This window comes from Candida margitis (assembly GCF_024628925.1).
Source record: "Candida margitis strain CBS 14175 chromosome Unknown scaffold34, whole genome shotgun sequence".
NCBI lineage: Eukaryota > Fungi > Ascomycota > Pichiomycetes > Serinales > Debaryomycetaceae > Lodderomyces > Lodderomyces margitis.
In genome coordinates, this window is record NW_026261845.1 from 11,445 (window position 1) to 24,203 (window position 12,759).

Here is a 12,759-nt window from a genome sequence, read left to right on the forward strand (position 1 = left end):
ATGTCACAATCTATTCACTCGGTCGCTTCTGAGATTGTCTATGAACACAATAGACATATTGTTCATCCACCTAAATTCACTTCCATTGCAATAAAGAAATACTTCAAGACAAGAATTACATCTTTATGGGTGGGAAGAGAAGAGTTACGCCAATACTCATGGAATGAGCTTCTTAACCCTTTCCAAGCTTTGACTGAGATGAACTTGCACCAGTGGAATTTCTTTTTGCTAGGATTCTGGGGTTGGACATGGGATGCTTTTGATTTCTTTGTCACCAGTTTAAACGTCACCAACATTGCTGTTGATCTAGGCGTCTCAACCAAGGACGTAACTTGGGGTATTACTTTGGTTTTGATGTTTCGTACCGTTGGTGCTGTTATTTTCGGTGCCATGGGTGATACATTTGGTAGAAAATGGCCCTTTATTTTCAACATGGTTTTGCTTATGGTGATTCAAATAGGAACCGGGTTTGTCACCACATATCTGCAATTTCTTGGTGTTAGATCGTTGTTTGGTATTGCCATGGGAGGTATCTATGGCAATTGTGCTGCTGAAGCCCTTGGAGATGCACCAAAGAAAGCAAGAGGCATATTATCGGGTATTTTCCAAGAAGGGTATGCTTTTGGGTATTTGTTGGCGGTGTGTTTCCAAAGGGCTTTTGAAATGACTGATAGAACTTGGCAAAATATGTTTTTCTTCTCTGCTGGTGTGCCAGTTATTTTCATCATTTGGAGATTCATCAATCCTGAAACCAATGACTATCAACGCTTAAAGGAGAGATTTAAGAAGGGTGCAATCCAGAAGGATTCTAAAATGGCTGAATTCAAAAGTGAAGCTAAAAGAGCCATGAAATCTTATTGGTTGATTATCATCTATTTAGTGTTTATGATGGCTGGGTTTAACTTCTCCTCCCACGGGTCACAAGATTTATATCCTACTATGTTGACTCAAGAATACAACTTTGGACATGACAGGTCCACTGTGGTTAATGTGTGTGCGAATCTAGGAGCGATTGTTGGTGGTATGTTAATTTCCCATGCTTCAACTTTTATTGGCAGACGTGCGGCAATTTTAATTGGTAACTTTACTGCAGGAGCATTTATTTACCCATGGGCATTTAAACCAATGTGGGTTACTGCATTCTTTATGCAATTTGGTATTCAAGGTTCTTGGTCAGTGGTTCCGATCCACTTGAATGAATTGGCACCACCTCAATTTAAGTCCTTTGTTGTTGGTGTTTCTTATCAATTGGGTAACTTGATCAGTTCGGCTAGTGCTACTATCGAAGCTTCAATGAATGAGACCTTGAATGATTATGGAAAGACCATGGCTATTTTCTTGGGTGCTATCTTGGCTTATTTGATTCCAGTGGTGTTTATAGGCCCAGAGAATAGAGGAGCTGATTTGGGTGTTGAAAGGGATGATGAAATGAGCATTTACGATGTTGAAGGGATGGGGGAAGATGATAAAGACTCAACTTCAAAGGATGATGTAGGACCGGAACTGTCGAGGGGGGAAAGAGGTAGAGAAGATAAACGTGGTGAAGATGAAATCAAAGTCGTTTAAGAAACGGTTACCGTGTTAGATATTACTCTATGTTTAATCAAAATGCAACAAGTTATGTAATATGACTCAAGCTTGCTCATTTAAAACCCTCAGGCAATTGTTGAGCTCCAACTATACTTTACGCTTTTCCCTTGCTTGAGAAATAAGCCAAGGAGAGAATCTACAAACACTGAGAAGGAACGCGGGTTCCTACAGTCTTACTCCTTTCTTAACTATCGAACAATAGAAAAGTTTCCTGCAAGTCATACTACTCCTACAATAAAAGTAGTGCATCTTTGCAAGTTAAGAGTTGGAAAATTTATTAAAGGCGTTGCAGAGCGTTTAAAGAATAATTGTGGGGAATGGTGGGGTGAGATAAAATGTAGCACAAAACCTAATGCAATTAGTAATAAATGAGAAATGAAAATTTTTTCTCCTCTTTATCGCTTACGGTGTTTGGCTAGTATACCATAGTTGTAGTGGTTAATTTGTTCAACTGGTGGATATGTGGGAGAAAAGTATGAAAGAATGAAGCAATAGCGTTGCGAGCATTCTCAAGTGTAGCTATTTCGGTTGTTTTGGAGAATTTTCCTTCAACTAGCAAGCACAAAGTTAGTCCGCGGCAACAGCAAAGTAAAAAGTTACTAATCTGTTTATTGTGATGAGCTTTTCAATCGTACGATCGGCAGTTAAATAAAAAGAGCGTGTGTCTGGAAATGACGTCTTCTGTCAAATATGTCATAAGTGTATTCTCTTGGCATTAGAAGAAATATTTCCTTCATTGGAGATATTAATTCGTTTGAAAATTGCAACTAAGAGTTGGGGGAGGCAATAGCAGGCTAATGTTGCATTAGGCAAGTGAGATAAGGGATTAAAATTGAGTAGGCTTGAGCAACACTCTAACTCGATGAGAATAAACTAGTGGAAGATATTCTCAATTAATAATGCAAACGTTTTTATTAAAGAAGGATGAAGCTTTTATATTCCGCGCGTATTCTTTTATCCCAACTAGCGCGCTGTATAATGTATAAGTCGCATAGCGCCCAGCTGCGTTTATCCCCACCATTGTTGCCTTGGATTACACTTCTGCGTTGTGTACATATGTACACGACCTGCTGATATAAGCCTGTTCGCTCTAAAACAATAGACACATACCGCGGTCAGTACAAATTTTATTGTTCTAATTTTGAGCAATCTTTATTGTTCTTCTCCCCCCCACCTTACTGCCTCTTCTTTTTATCTGCTTTCTAAATTACTCCGAGAATTACTTCATTGTCTGCAACTATAAACATAGAGACGACAATGCATTTAACAGCATCAGCAGCAGCCACACTGTCCGCCTTTTATATATAAAGCAAAATTTTCCCCTTCTGTAATCTTCCAACTTGCCTACCAAGCTTGTCCAGTTTTACTATATTTTACAGCTCTTATAGTTATACCGTTATCGTTTTACACTAAAGGTTAGCCAGGTACAGAATCGCCAAGACAAAAGAAATAGAAAGAGCACAATAGTTATCATGACACACTCAATACACTCAGTAGCCTCAGAGACTGTTAAAGAGCATAATAAGCATATCATTCGCCCACCAAAGTTCACGAGCAAGGCAATAAAAAATTATATTAAGACAAGATTTACCTCACTATGGGTCGGGTGGGACGAGTTGAAACAGTATAATTGGTACGAAGTTATCAATCTATTTCATCCGTTGGCTGAAATGAACCTCCACCAATGGAACTTTTTCTTCATGGGCTTTTGGGCATGGACTTGGGATGCCTTTGACTACTTTATCACCAGTTTGAATGTTTCGAACATCGCTAGTGATTTAGGTGTTAGTACAAAAGACGTTACTTGGGGTATAACGTTAGTGTTGATGTTGCGAACAGTGGGTGCGTTGATCTTTGGTGCTATTGGTGACAAGTTCGGTAGGAAATGGCCATATATTATCAATTTGGTGCTACTTATGGCTCTCCAAGTTGGATGTGGGTTTGTGCAAACTTTTAAACAGTTTCTTGCAGTGAGAGCCTTATTTGGAATTGCCATGGGCGGAATATTCGGTATTTGTGCCGCTGATGCTTTTGAAGATGCGCCCAAAAAGGCGAGGGGTATCTTATCCGGTATCTTCCAAGAAGGTTATGCTTTTGGCTATTTGTTAGCAGTGTGTTTCCAAAGGGCATTTGACGAGACACCCGATACATGGAGAAACATGTTTTATTTCTCGGCTGGTGTTCCAGTTATATTTATTGCATGGAGATTCATTAACCCAGAAACAAACACATACCAACGTCAACAAGAAAGATTGGCTAAGCAGGCAGCAGCCAAACAGTCGAAGCATGCCGAACTTTTAGAGTTCTGGGTTCAAGCAAAGAAGGCTTTGAAAACGTACTGGTTAATCTTAATCTACTTAGTGTTGATGATGGCTGGTTTCAATTTTTCTTCCCACGGATCACAAGACTTGTACCCAACCATGTTGACTGAAACGTACCATTTTGGACACGACAAGTCCACAGTCGTTAATGTTTGTGCCAACTTGGGAGCCCTTGCTGGAGGTGTTGTTATTGCTCACCTTTCGACATTTATTGGAAGGCGTACCGCCATCCTAGTTGGAAATGTCTTTGCTGGTGCTTTTATCTATCCATGGGCGTTTAAACCTATGTGGGTGACTGCATTCTTTTTGCAATTTGGTATTCAAGGATCGTGGGGAGTTGTGCCTGTTCATTTATCAGAGTTGTCACCACCACAATTCAAGACTATTGTCACTGGTGTTGCCTACCAGTTGGGTAACTTGGTTAGTTCGGCAAGTTCCACCATCGAGGCCACGATCAACGATACTTTGGATGATTATGGGAAAACCATGGCCATCTTCATAGGAGCTGTGATTGCTTACTTGATGCTAATTGTATTTATTGGTCCTGAAAATAGAGGTGCAGATTTGAGCATTGAAAGAGACGATGAGATGAGTGTCTACGATGTTGACGAAGATGAAGACAAAGATGATACAGCTTCCAAGATTGAGGATAAGGAAGGTGTGTTTTATGAAAAGCCCAGTGTTGACCACAGGGAATAAGCTAGTTGTGATTAATCTCACTACTGTTTATAGTTTGTATTTTTATATTACAACGGGTTAATATAATCTCGCTGATTATATCATGTCTACATATTCTTGAAAGATGAGTTGTTTTTATCAAGTTGTAGTGGCATTTACTCCTAAGGTTGTGTTTGGTGGGCAATAGTAGTAACTTCTGCGGCTCATAAGTTGTTATTTTTGTGCCAGCGCAACCATTATCGATTCTCACATATATCCAGTTGGCTCAACTGCTACGTGCCATGAGAAGATGTTTTCATTTTCGTCCACTATCCTTGTTATAATCACACTTTTATTGGCTATTAATATCATTCAGTTCCTACTATGGCTTTTCCGGGGACCACTTCGCGATGAACAAGCTGTACGAAATATAAGCAAACCTCCTTTTGTTGATCATCACCATCAAGAACGTGTGACAAGCACCCACCATAACCGAAATGAAGCTACGGGAAGTGTTTATACAACGAGCTCTTCTGTTTCTCCGAATGAGAGCTACGCCAATTTTCGAGCTAGATTGTTGGCTGCTCGAGAATCTACGAGACCCCAGTCAAAAAGAAATATGTCATCATCGACGCAATGGAGAGATGGCAAACAAGTGATGGAAAAAATTAAAGGAGCCAGAATCAAGATGAAGCAAAAGTTTCAGAATGCTGCCGACAAGTATTCCAAGAGAGCACGAAGTATTGGAAGACGTAATCTGTCTGCCGGTGAAAACTCTATTCCATCGACAGCGCCAAATTATGATGATGACGACCCGCCTCCACCCTACACTTTCAGTATACGCTAATCTGAGGGATAAATTGTTAATTTTAGTAATAAATTCAGTGGATCTCATAGAAGTAGACTATTTACTTTGTCATATTTGCATACAGAAATAGACTTACGGTGCAGTTGATTCGCAACTGAGACATCTTCCATACCGAAGACTGTGTAATCATGTTGAAGTCTGCGGTCTGTCTTCTCGCTTACTCAAATAGCAGGGTTTGTGGATGTCTTTTTTTGTGGGATAAAGGCAAGATAAGCATTGTAATATTGCTCAGCTTAAATTGGACCTTAGTGATGTATCAGCAAGCCGCACATTAAGGAGGATAGAATAGCAGATGCACGATAATTAAATCTGCTCAATGGGAATTGAGGAATTTCCGTATAAAATTAACGAATTATTCAATTTGATTGAACAAAGACACTCAACTTCTTTACAGTTACCAACTTCCCAGGTATCAAGCAATCCCTACCGTGTGAGATTATGGTGATTAAACCCTTAACATGGATGGATGCACACACAACGGTTTTCCTCTAATATATATGCAAACAGAGTCAATATGCTCTCTTGTCCCTTCTAAAGCGTTTTCTTCTGTTGTGGTAATTTCCTGAGGTTGACTTTACGTGATGGTATCCATTTTGGTGTATTTCGTTTTTCCAAAATTGAGGAAATTTCAAAGAAAAAACCCCGTAACAAAATTATTTCAACTTTTAACTCATGTCAGTGCTTTGTCCTCAATGGCTTCAGGAGAAATTGTTATACCTATTGTTATAATTCTATCGATTGTCTCCGTATTGCTTCTTCTAGCGTGTTGTAGTTGTCCCGAACATGAATTGAGACAACTTCTGTCGACCATGAATCATGAAAATGCCACACAACCCCAAATTTCTGGCCAAGGAACAATAGTTCATCAAAAACCAGTAGTTGGACTGACCGTGAGCCTCTATGCTACAGAAGCTACCGTTACTGATGTTACTCAACCTCAAGCAAGTCATGCAAGAGAAGATGATGTTGCGCCACCAAGCTATTATGAATCAGTGGGGCAATCTAGCTCTTCTTTTTTCGACCAACTTTGATAATCTTCTTTGAAAGAACAGTGGGTCATAGGTCAATCTATTGCAAAAGAAATAGGAATCAGATATAGTGTACTGTATAGATGCAATCACTAAAGTGCCGTGACATCATCGATTAGAACATCAATTATGCTTTTCATTCAGTAGTAACCTCTGAAGTCATTATAATCTATATCAAGGTGTACTTGTTTTAGTATTTCAAGGGGCACATTTCTCAGGTTGAGAAAGCTACATCCTTAGTTTCTTGCTGCCTTGTTGCAAGAGCTAAATTGGAAGGATATTACAGGTGTTCTTTTCCAGAAAAGCTTGAGATTAAACCAAGTCTCGTTCTGGGACTTGATATGGACTTTCTGTCATGCAATTTAGGCTCAAAGTTTGGTACGCCAAAAAAAGTCACCAAAGGATTTTTTGCAACACTTTTTATTAATATCTCATAATCGTCGAAGACTTCATCACCACCTCATACAGGAACTCATTAGAAAGGCAGAGCTTCATAATAGAAAGTGTATTATAAGTCAGTGGTCAGCAACAGCAACATCTTTCCTTCCTTCCTTCAAATCGCCATACTATTGACATCACTGTTTTAGCGACTATATCAACAACCAAAATTCGTATTCACGCCATATCATTATTCGTTTACATTTGGGAATAGCCAAATATTACACATTTCGGTTAATATATTAGGGATTAGAAGAGACAAAGAGCAATCATTTCACCATGTCAACAACCGAGGCCGTTACTAGCCGCATGGGTCACACCGAAGAACCGTTGAATACACAGGTTAGAAATACCAAAGAGGAACCCACTTTTATTCCAATGCTGTACCAGGACTTTATGAGTTTATCTTTTTTGGACAGATTTAATTTCTTAGTTGTCTTTCTTGCTGGACCGATTATCAACAGTAATATCAAATTACCAGCCACTATCGATATTAAAAAATGGGCCTTTCAACGTGTATTCACTGTGCTCAGTTTAATTGACTTAGCTACTACATACAAACTGTCATTATCCTTTGCTCCCATCAAGTCTAATATTGGCAGCTTTAGTTTGCAAAAGTATTATATCCTGGATCTTCCAAATTCGTTAGTTTTACACCGCTTGTTAGTACTTGAAAAAGAAAAGAGTTACATGGATTGGTTAGTATCATGGGAGAAGCAAAGACGCAAGGATCAGAAACGCAAAATAGAGCAACGAAAGAGGGACGAGCGATGGAAAAAGAGAGAGCGACAACTAGCTAAACAACGCAAAAGGGAAACTCAGCAATTGGCCGAACAGCGTTTAATTCAACGACGCCTAGCAGAGCAACTGTTGGTCAAAAAACAACGAGCCAAACAGCGGTGGTTGGTTGAAGTGCAATCTGAACATGTTTCAACTGAGCCGAGGCATGAAGAAGGACAAGAGACAACTAGTCAATGTTTGGCATGGGTATCTTCAACTCTTGGAGTCGCAAGCCACATGCAGCCTCAGGGCAATACACATAATCATCATCAGAGACATGCAGAATGTTTTAATCAAAGCACCACCCAACCAGATAGCAATTCCCCATTAACTAGGCAATGGGTATTTTGTAGAACAAGGCATCAACCAAATTCCAGTGAGCCGCCACAGACCCAACGAACATCTAATCCATCCCCGCGTCTGCACGCATTTAATCCATGGGGCTCGAATAATTCTCTTCCCCCGTACTCAGTGTTTGATCAACCAACCAGCCCGTTCAATACATTACTGCCAACACTTACTCCCAACATGTTTGTTTACAATATTTTGAACGAGCAGTATGCAGACCAGAGTTGGGAAGACTTGCCGCGATATGCCGCAACACCTAGTGAAAACGAAGCAACTTTTGACAGTTTAACGGAAGCTCCACCTCCAGCTTACCATACACTTTTCCCCAAGAGATCCTTACATATTTCTTAACTTTCCTGTATAATTTAAATTGTTTTGGCTTCCCGTTCACGGCAGTTTGTTGATTGGTTAGTATACACCATTTCTAAACACTGTTTATTTATTTTTTAGGTTTTCTATTCTTTCCATTTAAGAAATCATGCATAATCTATTTAATCTGTGGGTTCGTGTAAAACTTTCCCTATTGTTGTTCCTTTTTTTACAAATTAACTCATAGTGAAGTAAATCTATGTATAGTTTCCTTCCTCAATGTACTCCTTGAAATCAGTGAAACGATTCTTTTAATTTCAGTTCAATTTGGTGATATATAAGAGTTGCACCGTTTCCTGGCTGTCATAGCAACAATTTTACTTTACAGTTGATACGACGTGGGCTAAAGGTGAGGTATAAACGATGGAGTTACTATTATTGGCAGTTGGTGCGACACTTACTATGTCCGCGTATGATGATCGCTCCTCGAGAAGAAACACTAATTTTGACTATGATTATGGTTGTGATTATGGGTCCTGCTACTCCTCAAGAAGGCTGACAGGATTGTGCCAGTCACGTTGTCGCAACTATTATAGCTGTCATAATTCTCACCAGTGCAAAGAGGGCATAAGTGGAGCTGCACTGAGTGTCCAGCATTCTTTGTCTAGAAGTGGTAGTGCTAGTTATAGCTCAACACCTGTTGCAGGTAGGACCACACAAACAGTAACGAATAAATCACAAACGAGATCCAAGCCAAAAGGTCTACCAAGACAAGTTGCAAAACCTGCACCCAAAGCTGCCTCAAAGCCTGTTCCAGAATTAGCTAATAATTTGAAAACTAGAGATTGTCCTCTGGAAGCTAGTGGCTCTACCAAGCTCAACAACTTGAAGAATAGTCCAAACTTAAGTAAGAAGCTGTTTTCATTCTCTAGTTTTTTTAAAAGAAGCCAAAAGGATAATATCATTGCTCAACCGGTGAAGCTGGATCAAGGTGCGGCAAGTTCCAAAACTAAAATCAACAAAAATGAAGCTGGTGTTGCAAAGGCAAACAACGACAACGTAAAAGAGTCAGCTTTGAAGCCACCATCGTTTGAAGAGAGTATGGGTGATGAAGTTCTTAGAGTCGAAGATGAAGATGAATGCGTTGCTTTACCAGGGTATACTTTCGAACCACCACCTTCATACGATGACTAGGAAAATTCATCTTTTGTCCTTTTTTTTTTATTTTCCAGTACATTACTTCTTACATGTACTTATATGTCTAATTACTCTAACAGTGTATTTACTGTTTACTAGAGCCATATATATTCAAAAATATGAACTTTTTTTTAAAATTAATCTTAAAAGCACCTATATGAAAACTAAATTAATGCACGAAAAGTGTGTTCCTCAATTGGAAAGTCAAAAAATAACCTAGGGTAAAAGAAGTGTGGGTAAAAATCATCAGACAGAAATATAAAAACAAAACAATACCTTCAACTAAAGGGAGGAAAGAATAGTTTAGAACTGATTAGAAAACTAAACCGGCAGCAGCAAAAGCAAAAGCAGCCAAACCAGCACCACCAACGGCAGCTGCGGCACCTTCGTATGACGTGACAGTGGCTTCTTGAGAAGCACCACCAGCAGCAACACTACTAGAATGTTCTTCAACTGGAGTGGTTTCAGCTGGGGCTTTGGTGGCTTCTCCGGTCTTGACATTTTCAACAGTAACGTGACCAGGTTCAGAAACAGTGACCTCAGTTTGTTCACAAACGGTCTCACAAACAGTCAAGGTCAAGGTGGTTGGTTCTGGGCAGTAAGTGGTAAAGACAGTTACAGTCTTGTTTAAGTAAGCAACGTCAGTTGGTTCTGGGGCAGCTTCACTTGAGCTTGGTTGTTCTTCTTTAGTAGCATCACCGAAAACAGCAGTAAGTGTCAATGGGACTGAACCTTCGGCACCAGCCTTGACAACAGCATATACTGATTCAGAGTATCTGTATGGGTCATTGATGTTCTTGGCAGCAGCGAGAGCATCGGAGCCTGGGAAAGTAACTGAACCGTCTTCAGCAATATCAACTGGCAATGGCTCTTCAGCAACAGTCAATGACAAAACATCACCGGTGAAAGCAAGGTATTGAGTAGCTGGCGGTTGTGAGTTCAATTCAATGTAGACAACTCTAGCCTCGTCGTTGTATTGCAAAGTTTGGCCAGAACCCAAGAAAAAGTAGTTGATACCAGCTCCTTCGTGAGTTGAGTATAAACCTTGGCCGTTAATTTCTTCATTGTCGGAAGAAGCAAAGAATTGGACTGGTCTAATGGCAGCTAAAGCACCTGTTGACAAGGTCAAGAGTGAAGCAGGGATAAAAAATCTCATTGTTGTAATCGTAGTAGTTCAAGCGAATGGTCCTTTTAGGAATCAAAAAAGTAAAAGTTGGATAGAGAGAAAAGGTGAAAGTAGTTTTACCAGTTGAAATGGGGGAAATATACTCTGATATTTATACCTAAAAATAGCCCCAGGAACCAGGAAATAGTTGTTGTGTCATACGTATGCAGTAATAAGAAATTCAGTAAACGAAGGAAAATTTGACAAAAAATAATACAAATTAGAACAATCACCAAAAAGCAACAAACACTCCCCCCCCCCCCCCCCACTTACCAATGTCACTGTCACGTAAGAATTAACAATAGCATCAACTAAAATAATAGTGAGTAAACCAAGAAAAATATGGAAAAAGGCTTGGTACGAAAAAAATTTACACTTGAAGATATAACCACTGAGTTGGTTTTTGTGTTAACAGTCTGCTCCCAATAAACTAACCCCATTGGGTGTGTGTGCCTCATTATGCATGGTTTCTTAAGAACAATAGGAGGTAAAAAAAACAGAAACAGAAAATAAAATAGCGATCTCATGATAAAAACAGCACCACACACCGCAGTTAGTGAGTCACAAATGGGAACAGGTACATACCGCACAAAACGTTAAATAATATTCACATTCAGTACTGTGGCTATCAATATTATTGGCCAATTACGTAATTGCTGGGTTGAAGAAATTATTATGCAATGGTAACGCATACTTTGGCCAAGACTTTATGAAAAGTTTATTAGAAAAGTAATGTAACCTAGCACGAAGAAAGGTGGGAAAGAAAAATACACTTTGGGCTGTACTGAGGTGATACAAATGCCAAGACAGCTACTGGTTGACACATCGTCAAAGGGAACTAGACGAAACTTTCAAGAACTATAACAATAAACTATACTGAACCATAGTTTTGTTTGCATAAATAACAACTAGCACCAGCAGTCATTCTTCAGCCTAGACAGTTTTTCTTGGCAGTAGCTATTGACCAGCAAATACATAGTAACTAATATATACATGTATGAGTGTATATATAACCTTTGCATTTGGTGCCAGATGAATTTCCTTTATTGTGCATATTTGTGTCACACCCCGTGACCAATAAGTATGCACTACGGTTTAACTGTAAGCCAAATTAGACACGAGAGATATTAGATTTATTTTCAATCACTACTTCTTTGCTCGAATGCTTTGACTTATTTACCTTACATCACACCACTTTGCTGTTTTCAAGCATGTTTTGCGTTCAGTATTGTAGCTCTCAATCTTTCCATGATCTCTATCTGATCGCCCCACAAAATTACGAGTGATCAATAATCATAACAATAAGCCGGTTAGAACAATAGATCAAATTGGTCCAAACAATGTCGAACGTGGATAGTACGAATTCTCATTAATAGATAACAATTGGGTTTAACATTTCCAATTGTTTATTGCTAAAGTTGGATAGTTCATTACCATTTTGAGGTGACCCTCACGACTGGTTTATGTTTTGTTGTTTACGTTGTTTCTAAATTTAGAAATCCTCAAACACAAACACAAATACAAAACAAAAACACAATTTAAATTTAATTTTAATAACAATAAAGTGAAATCTATGGTTTAACTTTTTAAAGCCACACAATTGCCAGTTACCAGTTCCCATTACCCCCTATACACAAAGATAAATCATCATACGCAATTTTCAAAATATCATGACGTACAGGAATCACTTGCAATGGACCACTTAAAGGAGAATCGTAGTGTAACAGATTGCGTTTAGTAACACACAAAAGCAAAGAAAGAACAAAACAAAACAAAACAAAAACATTGCACAACTCTTGCATATGCGCATATTTTGTTTACAAAACACCACTTACTATAAAACTACCAACCCGTTGCTATTTGTCATTCTTTGTACCCTAGTACTCCCTTTTCTTTTCTCCTGGTTATCTCCGGACTTGGGGGGGAGTTGTTACCATTTTCGTTAGCTGGTTTGTTCATTTTAAGAGACTCTTGGCCTGGGAATAAGAGTCTTTCTCATTCCCATAGACTAAGAGAAAATCCTTACTTACTTATACCTAGGCTGCTCGCGGTATTCCT

General features: G+C 39.1%; 6 protein-coding genes across 6 annotated transcripts; 5 read left to right on the forward strand and 1 right to left on the reverse strand. All coding sequences in view use genetic code 12, as the record gives it.

Annotated features, from left to right (window-relative positions):
* Positions 1-1,566, forward strand: CANMA_003606 (uncharacterized protein; the record flags this gene model as incomplete). The annotated part of the gene is made up of 1 exon (XM_051815797.1): positions 1-1,566. The coding sequence occupies one exon, from the start codon at positions 1-3 to the stop codon at positions 1,564-1,566; it is 1,566 nt and encodes a 521-aa protein (XP_051670742.1).
* A 1,496-nt stretch (positions 1,567-3,062) lies between these two features.
* CANMA_003607 (uncharacterized protein) lies at positions 3,063-4,610 on the forward strand (the record flags this gene model as incomplete). The annotated part of the gene is made up of 1 exon (XM_051815798.1): positions 3,063-4,610. The coding sequence occupies one exon, from the start codon at positions 3,063-3,065 to the stop codon at positions 4,608-4,610; it is 1,548 nt and encodes a 515-aa protein (XP_051670743.1).
* A 268-nt stretch (positions 4,611-4,878) lies between these two features.
* Positions 4,879-6,467, forward strand: CANMA_003608 (uncharacterized protein; the record flags this gene model as incomplete). The annotated part of the gene is made up of 2 exons (XM_051815799.1): positions 4,879-5,404; positions 6,199-6,467. 2 exons carry the CDS (start codon positions 4,879-4,881, stop codon positions 6,465-6,467), a joined length of 795 nt encoding a protein of 264 aa, XP_051670744.1.
* Positions 6,468-7,181: 714 nt separating this feature from the next.
* Positions 7,182-8,381, forward strand: CANMA_003609 (cell envelope integrity TolA family protein; the record flags this gene model as incomplete). Its single annotated transcript, XM_051815800.1, has 1 exon — positions 7,182-8,381. One exon carries the CDS (start codon positions 7,182-7,184, stop codon positions 8,379-8,381), a length of 1,200 nt encoding a protein of 399 aa, XP_051670745.1.
* Positions 8,382-8,762: 381 nt separating this feature from the next.
* On the forward strand, positions 8,763-9,533 carry CANMA_003610 (uncharacterized protein; the record flags this gene model as incomplete). The annotated part of the gene is made up of 1 exon (XM_051815801.1): positions 8,763-9,533. The coding sequence occupies one exon, from the start codon at positions 8,763-8,765 to the stop codon at positions 9,531-9,533; it is 771 nt and encodes a 256-aa protein (XP_051670746.1).
* A 316-nt stretch (positions 9,534-9,849) lies between these two features.
* On the reverse strand, positions 9,850-10,692 carry CANMA_003611 (uncharacterized protein; the record flags this gene model as incomplete). The annotated part of the gene is made up of 1 exon (XM_051815802.1): positions 9,850-10,692. One exon carries the CDS (start codon positions 10,690-10,692, stop codon positions 9,850-9,852), a length of 843 nt encoding a protein of 280 aa, XP_051670747.1.
* Between the last annotated feature and the right edge of the window lie 2,067 nt (positions 10,693-12,759).